The sequence below is a fragment of the Semicossyphus pulcher genome, unplaced genomic scaffold (assembly GCF_022749685.1).
Source record: "Semicossyphus pulcher isolate SPU_LCO1_2020_fin unplaced genomic scaffold, fSemPul1.0.p SCAF_18, whole genome shotgun sequence".
In the NCBI taxonomy this organism is placed as follows: domain Eukaryota; kingdom Metazoa; phylum Chordata; class Actinopteri; order Labriformes; family Labridae; genus Semicossyphus; species Semicossyphus pulcher.
The window spans coordinates 21,442,592-21,464,406 of NW_027211691.1; the positions used below are offsets into that span (position 1 = coordinate 21,442,592).

General features: G+C 41.5%; 1 protein-coding gene across 4 annotated transcripts; it reads right to left on the reverse strand.

The window, feature by feature from the left end:
- Positions 1-982: 982 nt before the first annotated feature.
- On the reverse strand, positions 983-21,247 carry tnk2a (tyrosine kinase, non-receptor, 2a). 4 transcript variants are annotated; one of them, XM_069667433.1, is made up of 22 exons: positions 21,107-21,247; positions 19,928-20,034; positions 17,289-17,896; positions 15,087-15,249; positions 14,786-14,856; positions 14,471-14,677; positions 13,820-13,969; positions 13,603-13,698; positions 13,311-13,492; positions 13,072-13,198; positions 12,832-12,978; positions 11,123-11,217; positions 10,563-10,757; positions 9,791-9,882; positions 9,211-9,255; positions 8,886-9,121; positions 8,597-8,764; positions 7,846-8,495; positions 6,049-6,184; positions 3,730-3,825; positions 3,319-3,446; positions 983-2,241 (listed from the first exon to the last, which is right to left on the reverse strand). In XM_069667433.1, the coding sequence occupies exons 3-22, from the start codon at positions 17,403-17,405 to the stop codon at positions 2,235-2,237; spliced, it is 3,108 nt and encodes a 1,035-aa protein (XP_069523534.1). In that variant the 5' UTR covers positions 17,406-17,896; positions 19,928-20,034; positions 21,107-21,247; the 3' UTR covers positions 983-2,234. The 4 variants fall into 4 exon arrangements, with proteins under 4 accessions (XP_069523534.1, XP_069523532.1, XP_069523535.1 ...); XM_069667431.1 differs by having other exon boundaries at positions 8,597-8,800; XM_069667434.1 differs by lacking the exon at positions 17,289-17,896 and having other exon boundaries at positions 8,597-8,800.
- Positions 21,248-21,815: the final 568 nt, after the last annotated feature.

Genomic DNA, 21,815 nt, shown 5'->3' on the forward strand with positions numbered 1-21,815 from the left:
CGTACTGATTTAATCCCTGGTATTAACAATAATAGTAATGTCTGTCTGACTTGACAACAACCTGGTGAGCAGTGCCCACTCCCCAATCCAGCTCGTCACCTGTATGTGACAGGATAGAGCTCCGTCAGGTCGAGAGCGCAGCTGCAGCCACAATAATCTATGAGAACTAATCAAAACGAGGGAACGAATTGTTAATTCTACCTCGTCCTATCGAAATAACATTTCGTGCGCGCGAGGTAGTAAATCGTGGCCTCGTTTTATTTTTTTTCCCATTCTATGGCCACTCGTAGAAAACAGTTCAACTTTTGGAACAAAGCTGCGCTCATCAATGTCACCTCACCAACCAATCAAAATCAAGAAGGGGCAGCTATCATCTTTGTCAACAACAATGGCGGAGGAGAAGCCAATCCTTTTTTTTCCCGAGGGTATAATTTCCTTCTCTCGAGCTGCTGCTAATGTCACGACACAATTTCTTTCCGTTGTTTTAACGTTTTCTGTGTAAGATTTCGTTGAATAAAAGCAAATATTAAGCACACAGACTTACCGAGGGAAGCGAAGTGCCGGCAAGACAACTTTCGTAACCTAGCAACAGTGAAGTCCGGTGAGAAGCCCTCTGAAATTGAGTTCGTGGTACTGTATTTATTAATATGACCTGCTGTACTAATTAAACCTTAAATATAGCATGTAAATAACAGCGTGACTTTATTTATTTTCCGCTAAAAAAAAACCCAACTAAAGGCCACCAAGCAAAACCTCAAACGTGTCTTTTTATTTTGTTTATTTAATTGTCAGCTTTACTTTTCCATTTACATAAATAGTGTTGTTCTTTTAAAGTTTAAGCACAAAGCACTTTTTATCTTTGGCCACCTGTCGAGTTGTTTCTTCTCTACTCAACTATACTCTGGTGTTAAGAGGAAGCTTATGGTCTGTGTATGATCGAGACATTTGTGAAATAAAAACAGAAAACCAACAGTTTTGAAAAGAGAACGACTCAAATTTCACTTTATTATAAAACAACGGAGGCCATGTTTGCACTTTTCATCAATAAGCTGCTCTAACGTTACAGTATAATGCAGTCAGCGTCACATACAGTACAGCAGCGTGACTACAGAAGAGGAGAAGAAGCTGCCGCACACGCACGCTCACTAAGACAAACATTTCTGCCCTCTTTCACGATGTCAGAAATCCAACATTTCTAGAGAGCAACCTGTTACTGCTGGGCCCTACCATGCAAAGCAGCTGCAACAATAGACAATGTGTTATCTATTTAGATTTCTGTTAAGCTACAATACAGTAAGTGATCACAGTTAGGATCAATATTTGCGCCAACATATGCACAGATAGTTCTGCATTTCTACACAAGCACAAACGCACGCTCTCACACGTAACAGTCCTCTTTGACAGGTAAGCACTTCAGCATCTGTATATGATTATCATGCAGCAGTAATTCTTACAGAAAGAAAATTATACATCGATATATATTAAATATTTGATTTGTGGGGGGTAAACTAAAAGGCTAATACCCTGTATTCATAAGACGGTAGATATCTTCACATTTGTTTTCACATTAATGCCTTAAATAAGACCAAACTGACTCCTCTCATAATTCACATATTCGAAGCATCAAAGCTTTATTTGTTCCCTAACTGGATAACCGGTTTATTATCTTCTGACCAGCAGTTAGTTTGTCCTCAGTAAAGTGCTATAAACAACACAGCATCCTATCCAAACATATTCATACAAACATACAACTTGAACATAAGCTGACATTTCCCTGATTTTATATATACAGCAAGAAGGCATGAGTATTTACAGTTAATATAAATGTAAGCCTTTATCTGCACACGCCTGAACATGCACGCATTCACAGCACAATTCACACCCATTAAAAGTCTGCAGCAGAAAACATAAACTCTCCTTATTAATGCGATGATACAAACAAAAACATAAATAGCAACTGTTCAAGTAAATGGTGTGACTCATTCGACAAGCCGCTCCGTTAGCTAACAATGAGCATGCGTGTGTATGACACAGGTAATAGCAGGTATTCACAGTACATAATGTGAGGCACATACAGTATACTGCTTAATGTTCCTCCATTCATTAAAAAGCTTCACCGTGTCCCGAGTCCTCCGACCCATGAGTCATCCAATCAGGTCAGTGTTGGCGTATGGATCCAGGTGACATCAGGAGATCGTCAGCGGCGGATTACGGCTCAGTTTATCCTCCTGCTGTCACTTCCTGTGAGACGGACAGAGACGGGGAGAAGAAAGTATAAGTGCAAGAAAATAAAACTGTGATTTAACTCCAAATCTTCTGACACATTACGGGAAAAGAGGAACTTCAGATTTGTTTTCCATCAAAATTTAGGATTCTGAAAAAGAGTTTTGAAGCTACAATAATGACTTTTTTAGTAAGACACACGTCAACAGAAAATTATCCCACAACTAGGCAGTTTCCTGCAGCTCTACAGAGCTTTTTTAGTATTTAAAGTTTTATGTTCACAAAGTTGTTTCCAGTTGCAGCTGTTCATAGCAAAAAACAATTACCGTAAAATCCGGGATATAAATTGCACCGGAATAAAAAAATAATTGTTTTTTGGTGGTATCGCAGAGGGAAAAAAGGTTTTCTATAACTAGTTATTAATAAAATGTTATTTCAACACTATTTCAACTTACTTTAATTTGAAACGCATTGATTGATTGTTGTGAGGGTGGCGGCTGCACTGACGATTATAGCGGTGCATGTCTAGGACGGAGCTTTAGCTAGATTATAGCGCCATCGTCGTTCTGCATTTTATATTGGTATATTGGGTGCACCAGTATAAAGGACGCAGCCCACTTTTTAGATTAAAAAAATAAGGTATTCAAAGTGCATCTTATACACCGAATTATACAGTAATGAATTATTCTAAATTAGACTTCTTCGCATTCTCTCTCCTCTGCCATGATGTTGATAATTCCGATCCCTTAAATGCACCTTCAGGAGACGAGAAGCGAGGAGAGAGGAGCTTTTGGAAGAGATTAGTTAGACTTGAAGTTCGACCAAATGTAAATAATAACGAACAAACAAAACCCAGTAGGCAAAAAGAAATACAATGAAAATTCAAGTTATAAAAACTGAGGAGGAGTGTCATTAGAATACCATAGATGCCATTCCTGAAGTGGGTTTGATCCACAAATGGCACACATAAATATAACAGGGTTCAGTGTTAGGACCACTTCTGAGGCACACCACTGGTCCCAATTGTTCTTGTGTCTCCAGTAGCCATTAGATTTTTTCTTTTTTATTCAGCTTTACCAGTTTAGTTTGACTCACATGTTTCGATGTGGTCCGTATGAGTCCAGCATGACTGTGCTGGACTCCTCCAGGTTCCAGTCGCAGCGCTGCAGAAGCTCCTCACACTCGGCTCTCGACCGCAGGCCCAGACGAAACAACTGCTCCACCTACGATACAGACGGGAGAAGAGGCATTGTAGGCATGGAGTGTGTTCGAAGATGGGAACTTGAGATGCTGGTATTTACTCGGGGAAAAAATAATATAAGAACCATTTAAATATCTACCTTACACAACAACACAGTTTTAACAGCTTTATTTACATAAAAAGATTATATTAAAATCACAGGAGACACTTCAGCTTACTTTGTAGCAATCGTTATTTCTTTGGCACATGGTGACAACATCTTCTCAAGGACACAACAGATTGCCTTTCAAGGCTAACAAGCGTACCTTCAAATGATTTACAGCCTGAGGGATGCTCCAGTTGTGACTCTGCAGAGCTGCCTGACACTCCTCCAGCGTGACACCGTGTACTGCTCCTTGGACCTGTTATTCATACCATGAAAGTTATAATGAATAGAGGAAAGGAAGGTAAAAGAAACATGACTGGACCTGTGGGTTGCACTGATAAGAGCAGGAATACAGACAGAAGATCAAACGCAAAATCATGAAGATCATTTCCTCCCGTTACTTAGACAGAACATGTTTTACAAATGCCACACAATTCACAAACAAACACAAACTCCACAAAAGCAGGTGGCACTATGAGTCAATGTAAACACACCAAGAAGATTCAACAGCCACTGTGGACAAGAGGATGATGGCATTCTGTGGCGCTATCTGTGTCTAAGCTAATTCAAACAAAATGAGCCGCCAACAGGTGATTTTGTGACGCAGTGCGCTCATCCTCTTGTTTAGGGTGGCTGAAAGTGGCTTTAATGGGGCGGGTTTGAATTGACTCTCAGTTAACTTCAACTTTATTGTCCCCGAGGGGAAAGTTGTTTTGCAGTGAGACATAAAACATTTAGAAAACACAGACACATTGATAATAAAGAATACATTAAATGACAAACGAGCAAAACCATCATTAAAAACACCATTAAAACAAAAATTAAAAAAACATAAATAGTTACTGGAAGTGAATTTAGTAATTTTATGGCCTGAGTGGTAAAAGAATTTCTCATCCTGTTGGACTTTGCCATTGGCAGTCTAAGGTCCCGATCAGACAGAGCACGCTTTGGCAGCTTTTTTGTACTTGTTTTCAGTGAGAGGGAAGCTTTTTGCGTGCTGCTTTTGCGTTGCTGAGCGCCTCACGTTCGCTCTGTGCGCCTGGTGTTGAAAAAACGTCAACTCAACGCAGAAAAGCGGCCGACACCATTGACGTTTTTCCTATTGTCCAATCGGATGAAAGGAGAGGCGGGCCTTCTGTGGGGGTGATGACATTGTGTGCTCGCCGTGAACTTTCCTCTTTCTGAGGGTCTCATGAACGCACACGTATCTCTGTTTCCCTGTGTTTAATGTATTTGGGAACAGCCTCTCACCCTCCATCAAAGCCAGAACAAGTGCTCTCTGCCTGTTTTTTTACAGAGAGATAACTGATCTATTAAACAAAGTATTTCAGCTAGCCAAAATAAATGGGAACAGTAACGGTTAGATTGACAGCTAATGATTTAGTTGTTGCCTTAACAACAGGCGCTCTGTCTGATTGGGCCCTAAATCTCCTAGAGCTCAAATTCACCGTGGAGAGGATGTCGAGGACACAGAAAGATGCCTTAGATGTTGCTCTCTCGGAGAAGGTGTGGGACAGATCAGGTAATTTTATGCCAGTGATCTTACTGGCAACTTTAATGATCCATTGTAACCTGCTCTTGTCCCCTAGAGGTACGTCTAGTGGCAGAAAATATACTTCTAAATATATGTTTGTATTTGTTAGGTCGGTACTTTTAAATCGCAATGCTAAAATCACGCAACTTAATTCTAGATATTTGTTGATGATAGAAGAGCAAAACATCCTTTGGGGTTTGCTTATGTGTTTTGCTCTCAATGTTTTGTACAGGACTCACATTTTTTTAATTTGTTGGATGCGCTCTTTGAAACAAAGTAGTTTTAAAGTCTAACATGATCAAGTTTTGACGATAGAGACATTTAAATTATTTAGAAGGAGAGTGCCTTGGAGTTTTCCTGACATAATTAAAGTCATAATTTGTAAAAATTCAGATAAGTTTGAATAGTTTTACGGTTCTCTGTAGAGACCATCGAGTCACAAAAGAAGCAGATGTACAGTTTTAATTTGCTCATTCACTTGTGCGAAGAATCAAAGTGTGATTCAACAGATTTTTAAATTATCCAAAAGCACTTTGAAGTTTTCCCCCGACCCGTCGAATACACAGCCACATACACACTCCCAAAAACTGTGAGGAAACTAATAATACATTTACGGATTTTATTTATGTTAATCCTAAATTAAAACAATCATCCATCCAGACAGCGGAGGAACAAGAGATAAAGCTTCAATATGATTAGAAAAAGCTGCTCTGTCATCATAAAATGCAGACAATTTAAGTTATTTTAATACAGGGATGCTGGTTTAATTGAAGAGGCCAATCAGGGACCTTTAAATGTTATTAAAAAGTTCGTTTAATGGACGACTTTAATTTGTCTGCCTCTTTTTTTTGTGCTCTTTTAATTGTTCGATTGTTATCGAAAAGAAAAACAAAGTGAGGATGTTTAAATAATGGAGGAAAATGTTGTGCATTTCATTTTCATTACCTGCGTGATGCTCTGCTCCTGGTGCATGCTGGGAGCTGCATGTCGCCCGTTGTTGTTGTTATAGGAGGAGTTTGGTTTGGCTCCCCCAGGCTGTTGTATCATAGGTTTGACTGCCGCCATATTGGCTGCTCCGTATCTGATTAGAAAACCACAGACGCACAATAGAGTCAGTACGGATGAATGTACTTTGTAGTCGTCTAAATAAAGAGCTTTGTAGACAATATGATATACATGAGTAATAACGAACAGCTGCCGTCACACTGTGGAGAAAAAGAAGTAATGGAACAGGGTTGAAGCTGTGTAAAGAGAGAAGGTTGTTCGCCTGAGTGAACAACACCTCCCGAGGAGACGAATCCAGGTCAGCCAAAAGGCGCTCACTGTGTATTGAGTGATGAAGCTCTCCTGGTGTTACGTGAGCTTTGAAGCTTTGGCAATACATCAGGATATTTTAGTATTTCTAGTCTTAAAGCAACAATCAGAATGAGCTGGGAAAGTTTTTAGTACAACATGAAGGACAACAACTGAGTAATGCTCGTAGAAGTGTTTTATCTGTTAAGTTAACTAATTTACAAGACTTATATTGTTTTTCTCAGGTGGACAGTAGAACAAAGAAAGTTAAGGGTTGACTAACATAAAGTGAAAGTAAGTTCATATTTCACTCTGTGACACCTGTGGAGTAACTTAGCACAATTTACAGTTAAAAAACTCCTCATGTTTCTCACACTGGTGCTCTGTGCAGGCCCTCGGATAGCCTCTGCCTGAAACACTCAGTCAGCTCTGTCCCTTTAAGAAACCCCGCCCCTACAAGCCCACTTTCTTCTGATTGGCCAGCTTAACGAGCAGAGCCGCTGAGCAGAGTGGTGGAGTGTGTCAGTACCCGATCCGTCCCGGCTGCCCGATCTGTTTTACGACATTGCCCGATCTGTTCCACGCATGCATCGCTCGACTCGAGAGAGTTGTGTTCGTGTGCTGGCGGTCGACTTGGCGTGTAACATTAGATTAGAGAGTTGTGTCATTGGGTTGGCTGTCAAATTAGCTAGTTTTAGCAAATTAGCTAGTATTAGTATGTATGATACAGAGTTCTTTTAACAATCTTATGTTAATAAAACAAGCAGTTGTGCAACCTTTCTGTGCTTTTATTTTGGCTAATAACAGCCACGTACTGTTATTTGTATTGCAGTGTAGTGTATTTGTCTAATATTGTGTTGTTAATAAAGTTATTAAAAAAAAGACTTCAAAGTTGTCAAACGTTCACACATGAGGTACAAATCGGGCAGAAATAAGTATGCGAATGCGCAGAACGGATCGGACAGCCGGGATGCATCGGGTACTGAAGGCTCGTTCGAGATGACTGCCGGCTCACCTCGACAACAGGCGAGAGCAGCCGATTGCAGTCGGGAGGAGTCATAAAGTCAGACACTTCTTTGTTGACAAGTTTGCTGCTCGCTTCGTCAAGCTTCTATAAAACAACAAGTGGAGGAACTCTGTCTGAAAGTAAGCGTTCACAGCAGCCTGCAGACTGAGAATTTTTTAGCTGGGGATTACTCCAACATAATTTTACCTACAGATATGAAACTTCACACACGTTTGTGGCGCCCTCAAAGGTATAGCGGAAGAGCTAATCAATGGGTGGATGGATAATTGACACTACAGGAAAAAGATGAAAAGAAAACTAAACTATTCAAAATACATAAATACAGTTATACAATAAAAAAAAGTACAAAAGAAATCAACAAGATCATCAGAACTTGATAAAAAAAATGTTTGTTTAGGTGTAAAAATACATCAGTCACTCACCTTTCCATATAAGCAGGTCGATCTGGCAGCGGGGCGGGAACAGAGCTCTGGGAGCTGTCCATCAGAGAGGACAGGCCCCGCCCCTCACGATAAGTGAGAGGCTCCAGTAAGGAGCTGGACGAGTAGGAGGATCCACGGGGTGCGAGCCGAGAGGACTGTGATGTAACTTGAGGCAGGGACGAGGTGGACGAGTTGGACAGGAGGGGGCCGAGGAGTCCGGACGCCCGGCGTGGGGAGACGGAGAGCGGAGGAGGAGGCAGGGCAACAGGGGAGGAAGATATCGGCGGAACCAGAGGGAGGGGAGAAGAGGAGCGGGAGCCCGGCTGAGAGAAGGCGTGGTCTCTGGGCGGGATCTGAGGAGGCGTGTCCTCGGGGTCGCCCAGGGAGATGGTGCTGGAGCGGGACTGCGGGTGGGAGGGGCGGGTGGAGAGGTTGTGTTTGGAGGGACGCATGGGGGGGACGGGGCTGCGAGGGGGCAGCACTGGCCGGTCCTCAAAGCAGGAGGTGAAGGAGATGGTGGAGTTGGAGGAAGGGGAGGAAGGAGGCAGGTAGATTTGACGATGTGGGCCGACAGGCGCCAGGGGCAAAGGGAGGGGGGAGGAGGGGAGGGAGCGGCCTGTTGACATGGGAACCTGCAGCTTCACCATCACCTACAAACACAGAGAAACATTAGCGTCATGTTGTTTCTTTTTCCACACAGGCGTGATTATGATACATCTATAAATGAAAACTACATGTAACATTTTCAAACCTCTCTCTGTAGTTCTTGGAAAAGATCAGCCGACTGCGACTCGCTCCTGCCCGCAATAGTGCTGCTACCCGAGGCTGTGGTCTCATCGGTCAATCCCTTGTTGATGGACCGCACCTCCTGGTCCTCTGATTGGTCCTCGAGGTCCGTAGTAACCTCATCGTAGGCTGGCTGAGGGAGCGGCCAGTCCAGGATGGACGGAGTGTCCTGAGGAAGAGAGTGAAAGAGAGAGAAAACAGTTCTCACAATAAGATGGATATATTTCAGTCGAACAGTTTCTGCTCAACCCTACCTTAAGTGTGTCCTCATCCGGCTGCCGTGTCTCCGTGAGCGGCGAGGGCGTGGTCGAGCTGAAGCTGTCGTCAGTGAAGTCGATGAGCGACACCTCGCTTTTTGCCGAGCGCACACCGGCGCCCTCCCACGGTCGGAGCTTCAACCCCAGGGACACTCCCAGCCTCTTCAGCCCGGACGAAGCGCTGGCGTCTTCATCGTCATCGTAGTCGTCCATTACCAAGTCATAGAACGGCTCTGGATACACACACGCACACCAAAGTCAGGATATAACAGTTAATATTTAAAGGTGATATGTAGACTACAGAAAGAAGAGAAAAACTTACTCTTAAGCAGAACGGCAGGTTGAGGAGGACGAGGAGGAGGTTGCTCTGATAGGAGAAAGTTTAAGCAATTAGGTCACATTTAATAAGTGACTTTAAAGTAATAATCTTGAAGGTTTCGTTCTATTTGGCGGCACCTTGTGGCGATAAACAGTAATTGCGGGAGCACACTTCCCAGATAACCAGACGTCCATTGTGTGCTCCCTTTCTTAAGGTTGTAACTCTTGATTTTCCTCGCTGATGGTCGCTTTCCTTCTTAAACTGTTTGCCTTCTTGTGGGCGTCGAATTTGTTTTATTTTTCTTTGGATTTTCACTTATTTTTGAACCACTGCTGGCTGATGAAAATGCGTCACTAACTGGGCGCCGCTTGTGATTTTTTCTGTGGATGTCGCCACAGACACCCAGTCTGTAATTCTGCAACTGAGGCAAGAGATAGTGACTTTACAGACATTTATTTAAATGAAAATCTTCAAGTTGATTACTTTAAGTAAAGAATGAGCCCAGTTTTCTCCATGATAATCGTTGTGACCTTGAGGAGAAGTAAAGCAATGACAAATGTCTTAAATATTTGGATGTGTTTACTCTTGGCACGGTTGGGGAGTTTGGTCGGCCTCGCGGTTCCTGGTTCCATCCCAAGGACATCAGGAGGGTCCATGGGGTTCCCCAAATACAGACTGAGAGGCACATAAAGAAGGTAAAGAGGGTTTAATTGGATAACGTTGTTATGGAACAACATGAAGATGAAGAACAGGATTATACATCGGTTACAAAATGGCTTAATTAGCAGCTGATCCTATTGATTCCTTGTTGATAGAATTACTACTTGTAAACATTATTTATTTATCATTTAACCTTCATGTTTTCAGAAGGTCCCTTGAGATTAAATACAACTAATGAATCTGGGCTTTCAGGCTTCGTCTTTTCTTGCAGCAGTTGTAAGCGTGTTCTGAAAAAGCTCAACATGTTCAACATCTGCTGGTGAACTAGAAGTGATGCACTGCTGCACTCCAGTGGCCAACTGTGGAAGAAGCTCTGATGTAAAAGTGGCAATACCACGGTGTAGAAATACTCTTTCAACAGCGTAAGTCCTGCATTTACAATCTTAAGAATTGGCGTCAAAATATACTTAAATATTTGTAGAAAGAAATACACTTCACTTGATAGAGATTAGTAAGTGTCTAGTCTATTGTTATCTTTATTTCATTTCTCTGCTTGTGCTGTCTCAACACCTGAATTTCCCTGCCAAAGATCAATACATGTGTATCATTCTAAGGCAATTAAATTAACCCTAAATTTACTGATTAAATTCACATCACATAAAAGAAACTTAAGGCAATCAGTGGGACTTATAGACCTGTCTATGCGATCTGCATGTCCCCAGCTCCTGTGAGGGTCTGTGTCTCCGTGCCCGGTGTGGATGAACGAGTGTTTGAGCGGTCGGCTGATGTCGTGGGCGGACAGACCGGCGACCGATGTCACCACGTGCCGAGGAAACTGAGCGACACGCAGCGTCCGCCTGTTCTGACCTCGCCACCAGTAGTGCTCCGCCCTGAGAACACAGACACGGACATAAGATTCTCCCTTATTCTACTACGATTCAAAAATAAGGGGACTTTCCTGAGTGCGATTAACTGTCCCTGCCACATGAATACAATTATATGAATGAAAGCTAAACAGATGTTTGTTTGTGTCCTCACCAGAAGCCACAGTATTACTACAATTAGCCAGTAGCAGGACAGTAATTACAGTAATTTTCCAGAATGCAAAGAATCTAATGTCAACAAAAGATGCATTCGTTTTCTTGGCTTTCTTTCTGCACGAGGACACACAAAAGTTACTTTCAGCATCAGTAATTTCGTTAAAATCCTGCTTATTGAGCATTAATGTAATGATTTGCTCCTGTAGCACACTGACCTTCCCTCTATGATCGTGATGACGTCGTTCATTTTAATCTCCAGCTTGTCTTCCTCCTCGAAGTCCTGCAGCGCTCTCATATCTGTAGGCATGGTCTGCACAACACACAGACGCTTACAGTTGGAGCAAAGTGCTACATAAGTCTGATTAATCATAACTGTCATAACACTGTTCTTATAACTGTGTCCTGGCTTAGCCCTTTATCTGTCGCAGAAATGTAGGTAAAATCAAGTCAGCTTCATTCGGGCAAGCAGCAGACCCTCCATGAGCTTTCCAAATGACCTTTAAATTTCATAAAACAGTTCAAACATTTATCTTAGTCCAGCCAAAACTCAACACAGAAATCGCCCCCCTACTAGCTAGCAATTACAGCTAGTTAGCTACAACTACGCTATGTAAACCGCTGTGAGGTAAGTTGGATATTCAACAGACATTCACTCGGGAGCTAGCTCACTAGGACGGTTAGCTGAACTCTCGCCCTCGCACCTAACAGACAGGGCCTGACTTAGGGAGCGTCAATAAATTACTGTTAAATGGACACAAAACTGATGTTTTTATAATATGTCCATGACTTGCGTGTATATAAATGAACATTTAAAAATACAACTAAATTGGGAACATGTTGACCACCAATTTTAAAGTGCTTAAGTGTTTCTTTTATTTATTTTCTATAAATCTTTTTATAAAGAATAAGGGTTGTTTTTGCCAATAGCTTCGAGGTCATGTGACCTAAGAGCTCAAATTAATAAGAAAAATGAATACTAAGTTGAACACAACTCTCTGTTGGATTTTATTGCTTTTTCTATTTTATATTAATATTTTCTAATAAAAGATAATGTTATTTTTCAGTAGCTTCCATGTCATGTGTGCCAGTGTCCTGAAATCAATGTTTGATGTTAATACTCACATGGACAAATGAGACACACCTCATTATATTGGATTGTGTTGCTTTTTCTATTATCTAGTAATATTTTTATGGGAAATTTTATGTGTGTCTCATTTGTCCAAGTCAGTATTAACATCTGATATTGATTTAAGGACACTAGGTCACATGACCTGGAAGCTATTGAAAATATTAGGAGAAAAAAAAAATACAAATTAAAAATCCAACATAGAGAGTTGTGTCCTAGTGTTCTTATTTAGTATTTTCTCTTATCAATTTTGAGCCATTGGGTCACATGACCTTGCAGCTATTGTCAAAAAAAGCCCTTATTCTTTATAAAAGCATTTATAGAAAATAAATGAAAAACACAAAATAAGTCGTCAACATGTACCCAATTTAGTTGTATTTTTTAATCCTTAAATCCTTGCTCTAATTCTTATTAGGGTAAGTCATGGATGTATTATAAAACATCAGTTTTGTGTCCATTTAACAGTAATTTATTGACACTCCCTAAGTCAGGCCCTGTCTGTCAGTGAGGGCTCGGAGTTCAACTAACCGTCCTCTTTCGACCAACTCTGGGGGAAGCCGAGTGAGAAAGCGTTGCTGGCTCCAGAGTGAATTCTGTCGAGTATCCAACTGAAAACTAACTTCACCTCTGTAGTTTGAAATGATTGTTGGTGTCATACACAGCAAAGAGTTCAGACATCTCTGCACCAACATCAATGCTGTGCCTCTTACATTATCTGTTCCTGCAAAGGGCTGATGTATATCTGATTTAACATCATGACTACAAGCCTTCACTCAGTTTAGTTTACTCCTGTGCTACCTCCAGCAGGAAGTCTCTGAGGGCGATGAAGGTGGGCCTGTCTTCAGGTTTGGGGCTCCAGCACTGCAGCATGACGTTGTAGATATCCTGAGGACAGTCGTCCGGTTTACTCAGCCTCTCAGCCTCAACGTCCACCTTGTGGAGGATCTGAGAACACACACATGAATAGCAGAACATTGAGGAATGTCTTTCACATGGCTTTTAACCAGGATTTCTTCCTCCCTGTGGGTATGATTTTACCTGGCTTCCATTAAGGCCCAGCCACGGCTCCTGTCCGTGAGTGAACATCTCCCACAAAGTGACCCCAAACATCCAGGTATCAGAGGCATGAGAGAAAGAACGAGACTTCAATGACTCTGGAGCACACCTGGAGAGAGGCGATGACGAGGACAGACACAGATAGAAAAGAGAAACAGAGAAAATGTCTGAGAAAAACTGAGGAGAACACCATTTCTGTGCGACTTGGACGCTCTTCTCACCATGGGAAAGGGATTTTGTGGCCCTCCTCCATGATGTATTGGTCGGTGTGTGTTGGCAGCGCCCTCATCAGGCCAAAGTCTCCGATCTTTACAGTTTCATTGGTGGACAGCAGAACATTTCGGGCTGCAAGGTCCCGATGGAGGAAACGCCTCTGCTCCAGGTAGGCCATCCCGCAAGCCACCTAAACACACACACTTAAGAGTCACATATATTGTGCTGTTTGTGCAAAGTTATATTTCTACTCCACAACATCTCAGCCTTGTGTGTTTAATCTGGTTGGTATTAACGAACCTGCACGGCGTAGTTACACAGAGAGAAAATGAGGATGTGACCCTGACGCTTTCTCAGACGGTCCAACAGGGAACCAAGCGGGGCCAGCTCAGCCACCTAAACACAAACACAGAGAATAGAATATTACGTATTCATATTTAACTTGTTTCTACTTCTTCTGGTCTGCTTGTATATTTGCATTAACATGTATCAGAATGAGTGTGTGTGTGTGTTGTACCATCTTCATGGGCTGTGTGAGGACGATGCCGTACAGGCGGATGAGGTTCTGGTGGCTCAGCGAATGCATGGCGTTCACTTCTCTGATGAAATCGTCCAGACCGTCCGAGTCCAACACGCCCGCCTTCAGACACTTAACTGCCACAGTCAACTAAACAGAAATGAAGTGATGACATCAGATTAAGAATAAATAGAAGACTCTCTCCCTCTGAGTTTTACATGCGACAGTTTTAAAGTTTAATTTGAGAGAAAAGTTCCGGCAACTCATTCCAACTAAACACATACTGAAGTTTTTGCTATAACCCATCGCTTGCAGCAGGCCTCCTTAATATACTTTGTCTTGACCTAAGAACAGCTTTTGGCCACAATGTCTTATTTAGCCATCTTTAAAACTGTGCAGGCACCAGTGACGTGGATCATTTCTTATCAGTCCTTTTATTGTATGCTTGGAGATGCCTCCTACTCTCCTTTGTTTTTTTTTGTGGTGTCCCCCAGGGCTCTATTCTGAGTCCCCTCTTTTTTACATTAGTTACTTACACTTGCAGCATTGTAAATCACTTTGCAACTTTGTTTCAAAAGTTCTTAATGAATACATTTATTATTATTACTTCATACACCTTCCTACACCTTCTAATGTTTCTTTGTGTCTCACCACTCTGCCGTTGGGTCCGGTCCACTCTCCTCTCCGCACCACCCCAAACGTCCCGTCCCCGAGCCGTTCGAACAGCTGCAGCTCAGACTCTCTGATCAGGCAGGTGAGCGAGGCTGCAGACTCAGCAGCAGCTGGGGGAGTGCTGGACGATGCGCCCTGAGGAAGGGGCTGCTGGGGGTCAGCGTCGGGTCTTTTAACTGGAAACACCTGCAGGAAGTAGGAGAAGCTGATGATAGGTTTTCCTCTCCTTTTCCTCACAGTTAAAATACATACGCAGACATCCTGAATGTTTTTGTTAACAGAGTGTTGCTGGACCTTGCTCATCCAGGACTTGCGTTTATAAAGGGCTCTCCTCCTCTTGACGGCCTCCCAAAGCCTCCTCTGACCTGATCAGACACAATCACAAACATGTTATACTTAGATTTTAGCAAATTCACACTGAGGACTTAAATTAAATTGAATTTGTCAAGTGTGCAATGAGTTTATTACTTGAATTGGAGATGAGATAAATACTTGAGTCATTTATCACAGTTTTGAATACGTGCAAAACTGCAATCTGCACTTGATATTCCTTTGAGAACAGCATCAGGAGTAACCCACGAAAAAAGCGACGTACCTGGGCGTCCCATGCCGATCTTCTCCAGGTCTTCATTCTTGACGTAGTCGAAGTGGGAGATTCGCGTGACGTTGAGGTCATCGCGGATCCGCAGGAAGTACTGCTGCAGCTGCACATCTGTCAGCAGCTCCAGCAGCCAATCTGTCCCCTCCTCAGACTGCATCTGCGCACACACATTTACCAAATACGTTAGCAAATCATTACATCATTAGTCATCATCACATACTCTAATGCATACTACAAGATACACTGCATCATGTTTTCTCCGCTAATATGGCCCACTGGAGGCACTTTATCATGTTTTCTCGCTAATTAGGCCACATTTAGCCTTGACATGATGAACATGATAAGAATGCAAGAAAAGATTAGAAACGGCACTCTATATTTTACAGTTCTTTATGTTTCTTTTTCTTGCTCTCCTTTGAATAGACCTGGACGTGTTGATTTAATCACACATAGTGCTCTATGACTCAAATGGCTGTATCAGGTTGATCTATTCAATTCAATTCTATGTTAATGTTTACGTACTTGTACGATGTCACCTTGGTTATAATTTGGCGCTATACAAATACAATTTGATTGATTGATATTAACACTGAACATTTAAAAATAATTTTTAATCCTCTTTATGTTGAATGTTTTTACTGTTAGAGTTTTTTCATTCATCAAGTTTGTTTGCAGCAGTTTGTGTCTTAAAGGGCCAGTTCGCTGATTCTCAACCTCAGTCCTATCATGCTATCATAGGGAGCTAATGTCATTATGGTAGGAAAAAAATTTAATTTCGCTCTGTTCCTTTGGAGGACACTATCCGCTTATCCCATGGGCCCCGGAAAACCACCGCCAGATGACGCGTTTTACGTAGTCTGGCCAGGGAGCTCGCTAAACTTCCTCAACCTAGGACGTCCGCCTCCGATGTCACGTCTCGTTCATAATCGTCAGGTTTGAAATGTAGACTGCAGACCTGAAGATTTTTTTAGACAATCCACCGGTATATTCTCGTCGTATTTCAGATTCTGTACCGCTCTGAGCCGTTGCCTGCAGTGATACGTTAGTATGTCACTCCAGCGTCTCTCGCTGGGCCGTTCCTTTCAGAGGGAGGGGCGCAATGCATGCTGGGTGTTGTAGGAATGTAGAAGGGGCGAACCTACAAGCTGGTTGTACAACTTTCTCCACAACTGTGGCGCCAATTTCAGATATTAATACTCCTTTCGATTACAGAGAACACCAGCTTTGACTGACAGTGGCTTCTTCCAGGGGAGAATTCCTCCTTTAAGTTTGATATAAATTTTACATTTTTTTTTTTTACAATTCAAAGGATTGAATTCTCCATTCATCCATTATCTATACCGCTTATTGTGTTCAGTGTAAGGGAGCCTATCCCAGCTCTCATTGGGCGAGAGGCGGGTACACCCTGGACAGGTTGTCTGCCAATCACAGGGCTGACACACAGAGACAGGCAACCTTTCACGCTCACGTTTACGGGGAAATTTAGAATCAACAATGAAGCTAACGAGCATATCTTTGGACTGTGGGAGGAAGCCGGAGTACCGGGAAGGAACCCATGCATGCACGGGGAGAACATGCAAACTCCACACAGAAAGGCCCACTACGTCTGAACCGGGGTTAGAACCAGGAGCCTTCTAGCTGCGAGGCCCTTTGAATTATAGCTCCTGTATATTTGTGGTTTTATTTGTTACACTTAAAAATTAGGGAAGCAATGTTTAAGTCAACGCTGATGTTGTTTTACACATGACAGAATGATCTAAATCTCTTCCACACAATGAGGATACAGCTCATCATTTAAACTCTAGTATCTGATCAGTGCTCAAACCCAGGTGTCATTGTCTGCACGGAAAAAGCCCCATGGAGGCAGAACATATGGCATTTAATTGATGCAGGATTAACAAATCAATCCTCAAACAGAGTTCAAAGAACCAAATCAGCTTGATAAGAATGAACAGGATTATTTGATCCTGATGAAAGACTAACTTGTCTAAGCCACTTTAGCGGGCCTGTGTTGGGAACCACTGGATTGCTTCAATTAAAATCACACTGAATGCTCTGTAGTTGCAGCCCTACAACACACACACACAAACAACATACACATTTGCATCCTTACAAACAAAAACATCCTGCACACGCACACACATACTGTTATAACAGAGAGAAGAAGAATCACTGCATGTCCACCCACAACTTTACCATTGGTCCCCCGACACTCTCTCTGATCCTCCTGTCTCTCTCCTCTTCCTCGTCCTCCTCCCCCTCCTCCTGTCCTCTGGCGTAGGGGAGTCGCTGGTACATGTAGCTCTCCCCCATACTGTCGCGGCTCCTCTCGTCCTTCTCTTCGTCTCTCTCCCCCTCTTTTGTCTCTCCTCTTGCTGTCTAGCTGCTATTCAGAGGAGGCGTTAGCTCCGCGAGTCTAGTCCGCTAATCTCCTCTCGGCTCTGTGACCTTCTCTCTTCAATCGATAGGCGCATGCACACACACGTACTCAAACGCACCGGGAGGCATTTGACGCCGCTCTCTCCGGCCGTATCACCTATCTATAAACTCTCTCCGTCTTCCCTCCCACCGGTGCTCTCTCTCCCTGCTGACTCACGGCTTCCTGCAGCGTCAGACATCTCCACGATTCCCTCTTTCTCTCTCCATCTTTTTCATCTCGCTAGCTCTCCATCTATCTTCTGGCTCGGCGGCCGAGCCCACTGTCTGATGTTTAATAATTCAGCAGCTCTAACAAGAGGACGAGAGGGAAGCGGGGAGGGAGGGATGAGAGGGAGAGGGAGATCTTGGAGGCAGGAGGGGAGAAACTGTAGATACAAATAGGTGGACAGATGGATGGGTAAATGGATGAACGGTCAGGCCAAAGAGAAATAACAGGGAGACAGTTCCCAGCATGCATCTGAGAGACATGCAGATGGTACAGCAGCTCAGCTTGACATCAACCCAAACGGGCAGAACATTCATAAAGGATGGAAATATAAAGTGGTAAAGTCTCTTTAAAGCTGCATTCAGTGATATAAATATTGTTTACTGAAGTCATTTATAGATTTAAAACATTTCATATTGTTGTAAACAGAGTATTGTTTGGGTTCAGGGCTGTTGGTTCGACAAAACAAGCAGAATTAAGACACAATTACAGCCAATGGTAAATCACGATACATTTCCCATTATATATTTTATTTACAGATTAACCAGTTAAACACTAGTTTAAAAAAAACTGACACACAAGTCGATAGTGAAACTAATTATTATTTCAAAACTTAGATTAATTTTTTTAACATTCATCAAGAAGAAATGTTAAACTGGTGCTGCTCCTTCAGCACAAACTGTTACAACTTCTCCCCTCTGGTGGGCGCTACAGAGCACTGTAACAATAATATAAAGTTACATTATTCACACCATATTTAATCCTTTGCATTGTATTTTATTAACACTTTGTAGAATCACTGAACATTGCAACACTATACCAGCCTAACATAAGCATGTAAGCATTGTCAGGGTGAGCCTGTTAGCATGCTGCTGTTAGCATTTAGCTTAAAGTACTGCTGCGCCTCATTACAGCCTCAGAAAGGTGCATGGCTGTAAGATCAGTAAGGCTGTAGCTATCATTGGGGAAACAGAGGCCAGTGTAATATTAAGATATTAGGGGACTAATGACATGAAGAGGATTTTATAGAGGATTACACACATAATAAATAAATAAAGCTAATATTAATAATAAACTTTATATTTCTTTCATTGTTTTAAAATGTAAAGTGCCTTTGAGTATCATGAAAAGCGCTATATAAATAAAATGTATTATTATTATTACTAATACGATATTTTTGGGGATAAAACATCCTGACTGTTTTAGTCAAAAAATTTATAAATCTAAAAACAAAAGGTTCTTAATTTTCTCCTTTAGAAATACATAACATGCTGGTAAAAAATGGTGTTGAAACATGTTGATCACAATGTATGGAAGTGGAAAAATGGAAAAAGCTGACTGACTGAATATAATTCAGCATTTTTATTTCTTTTTTTAAATATGCATTCAAAATCTTAAAGGGTTTAGTTGTGAGCTTGTTAAACATGTCTATGGTTGGTGCGTTCCAGCTGGGGACACTCAGTATTAGGCTACTAAAACCGTTAGTTTTTAGCTAATATCTGCTACAGTACAGAAGACTGAATCATTTTCTCTTTATTGAAATCAAACAGCTTGTTTAAACAATCCAAATCACATATTGAATAACAGATTGTAAAGAAAAAATATTACACCATGAATTCAGATAAAAGCTAAATGGCTCCAACCTGCCTGATCCTGGTCGCCTCCGTCTTAATAAAATAAGCTCAAAGCTCAGTTAGAGCGAATGTAAAGGTTGCTTGTTTTAAAAGTGTGAGGCTTCATTTTAAGCTTCTGTGGAGCATTCAGAGACACATTTTATAAGGATAAAAGATAATAACTTGTGCTATAGCCGCAGCAGTATATTTAATATATGACCATACATGTCACATGTGTGTTTCTGTGCGTGTGTGAGTGGCCTAAATGAGCACAAAATCAGCTTTCATCTTCCTGTGTGCACGAGTTTTATCGAGGGCGATGCTCTAAATATAGGGAAGCTAAATTTAGCTTAGTTCACTGACATGACGTGAACGGAGCTGCTTTAGTCTGCTCTCATCTCAGCATCACACACCTGACATTCAATCAGGACGGTTAAGATTTATACTGATTTATTAATATCCTCATTAGGAGGCTGCTATTTCTGTAAATTAAGACATTAGAGTGAATAGCAAAAGGCACTGTAGTGAAGGGCAGAACACGCAGCCTCATACAGTTTGAGTGTGTAACTGTGTCTCACCCTGCAGACGTCTTCTGGTGGTTCAGCAGTTTAAAGCTGCATTCAGGAGGGACGGAGGTCACCAGAGGTCACCTGGAGGAGGCCATGGATGGAGGGACAGCTCTCATCTACACACACAATAAAGAATGAAAGATTGATTTCCAGAAACATGTGAATAAAATAAAGAATTAATAGCGGTGTTTAAATGTCAGAAGAACCTAACTTGGGTAGAAGATGACAACTGTAGACTCAACATATTTCAGATTTAACCACTTTTGGGTGAACAACAAACAAATACAAGGATTCTTTAGAGCCCCGAAAGTCCTCACAGATTTTAATTTGTGTTCTCTGCTAAGAAAAGAAGAAGAGAAATAAGCGTTTAGGACATATTAATATTAGGATTTAGTATTTTCAGTGAGTAGAAGTTGTGTAACAAAATCTAAATGCTAAACCAAAACAAAAACCTTGTTTGTGCAAACTTTCTTGGCAATAAAACAACAAACTTGACTCTGACTCTGATAATAATTTGACCACAATACTTACACGATTCATAATAGTACTTCACCTATGCTTTTATCCTGGTTCACCATTCAATGATCATTTAATTGCTTAGGACTGCTCCACACTTGTTGTGTAAATGAAAATTAAAAACGTAGCCTAATTAAAGCATTTTATATTACATTACATTGTATTTGTTTTGTTTTTTTCTGTTAGTGACACAAACATTTTCTTTACACATATATATTGAATGCATAATAATCAATACAAAGTAATGAGCATTGTAGGAGTGCAGTCTGTGTCTACAGAGATATGTAAAGCGATGAATGGTAGGAAATATAAACAAGGTAAAACAGAATTGCACTTGCATATATAATTAGTAATAAAAAAACAAAAGAGAGAGAGAGAAACAGACGGATATAGCGGAAGAGGCAGAATATATCTATCCATCCCTTAAATGAAGAGAGCAGGATAGATGTTAATTGATCAGCTCACAAAGCTGATTAGCCTCAGTCACATTAAGTTCCCAGCTGACTGTCCGTTAGTAAACATGACACCATTACAGCTTCACTCTTGTACACACACACTACTGTCTGTCTTGTATTTTTTTACTAATTTATTGAATTTTGCTTTGGTGCAACATGTCGCATCTTCCAGATACAGAAGGAGCTCCTGGATAATCAAAATATCCGGCATACTGACCTGTGAAGACGGCCGCTTCCAGTCCTCTTCCTCCGGTCACACGGAGCTCCGTCTGCCGCTCTTATAACCGCACCAGAAGAAGCTGTTTTTATCAGGAATCGGTTAAATTCAGCGGATCCGTTATCGTTCCCTCTCTCGCTCTATCTCGTCCGTTATTCCGGGACGTTACCCAGAGCGCATGCCGTGATGTATGAGCGTCACCGTGCGTAGGTCCACGCGCAGATAGAGCGCTCCAGTTAGCTTGAATGGCCCGGAACGGCCGAAATAATCGCACTTCCTGTTTGGAGGTTTTGGTTTCAAAATAAAAGCGCAGGCTGAAAGCGATTGAAAATAAAAGCATGGACGCCCATTTCCGCCAGAAAAAAAGGAGGGAATAAAATCGAATTATTGATAGAAATATTACAATAAAAATCACTATGAGATGACAAGTCACAAAATGCATACATTCATATGATCATATCGCATGCTAAACACTTTTTAAAAATCTCTTAATATGAATATATTATGGCATTAATATATTATGGAATAATAATAATAATCTAATTTTCCTTTGTAATTTTTCACATTATATCAAATAAAATACATTTTAAAAACTCACCATTTTAAAATAAAAAAGGCGTTAAGTTTGGACATTTGCTATAAGATAAAATAAATTAAAAAACAACAGTGCCACTTCACAGCGAAACTGTCTAAACAACCAGCATACTGT

Coding starts and splice junctions, on each gene's coding strand:
- tnk2a (XM_069667431.1), bottom strand. CDS start 17,405: ATGGGGGAGAGCTACATGTACCAGCGACTCCCCTACGCCAGAGGACAG. Junction 13,699..13,819: donor TCACACAGCCCATGAAGATG/GTACAACACACA, acceptor GTTTGTGTTTAG/GTGGCTGAGCTGGCCCCGCT. Junction 13,199..13,310: donor CACAAAATCCCTTTCCCATG/GTGAGAAGAGCG, acceptor GCCTCTCTCCAG/GTGTGCTCCAGAGTCATTGA.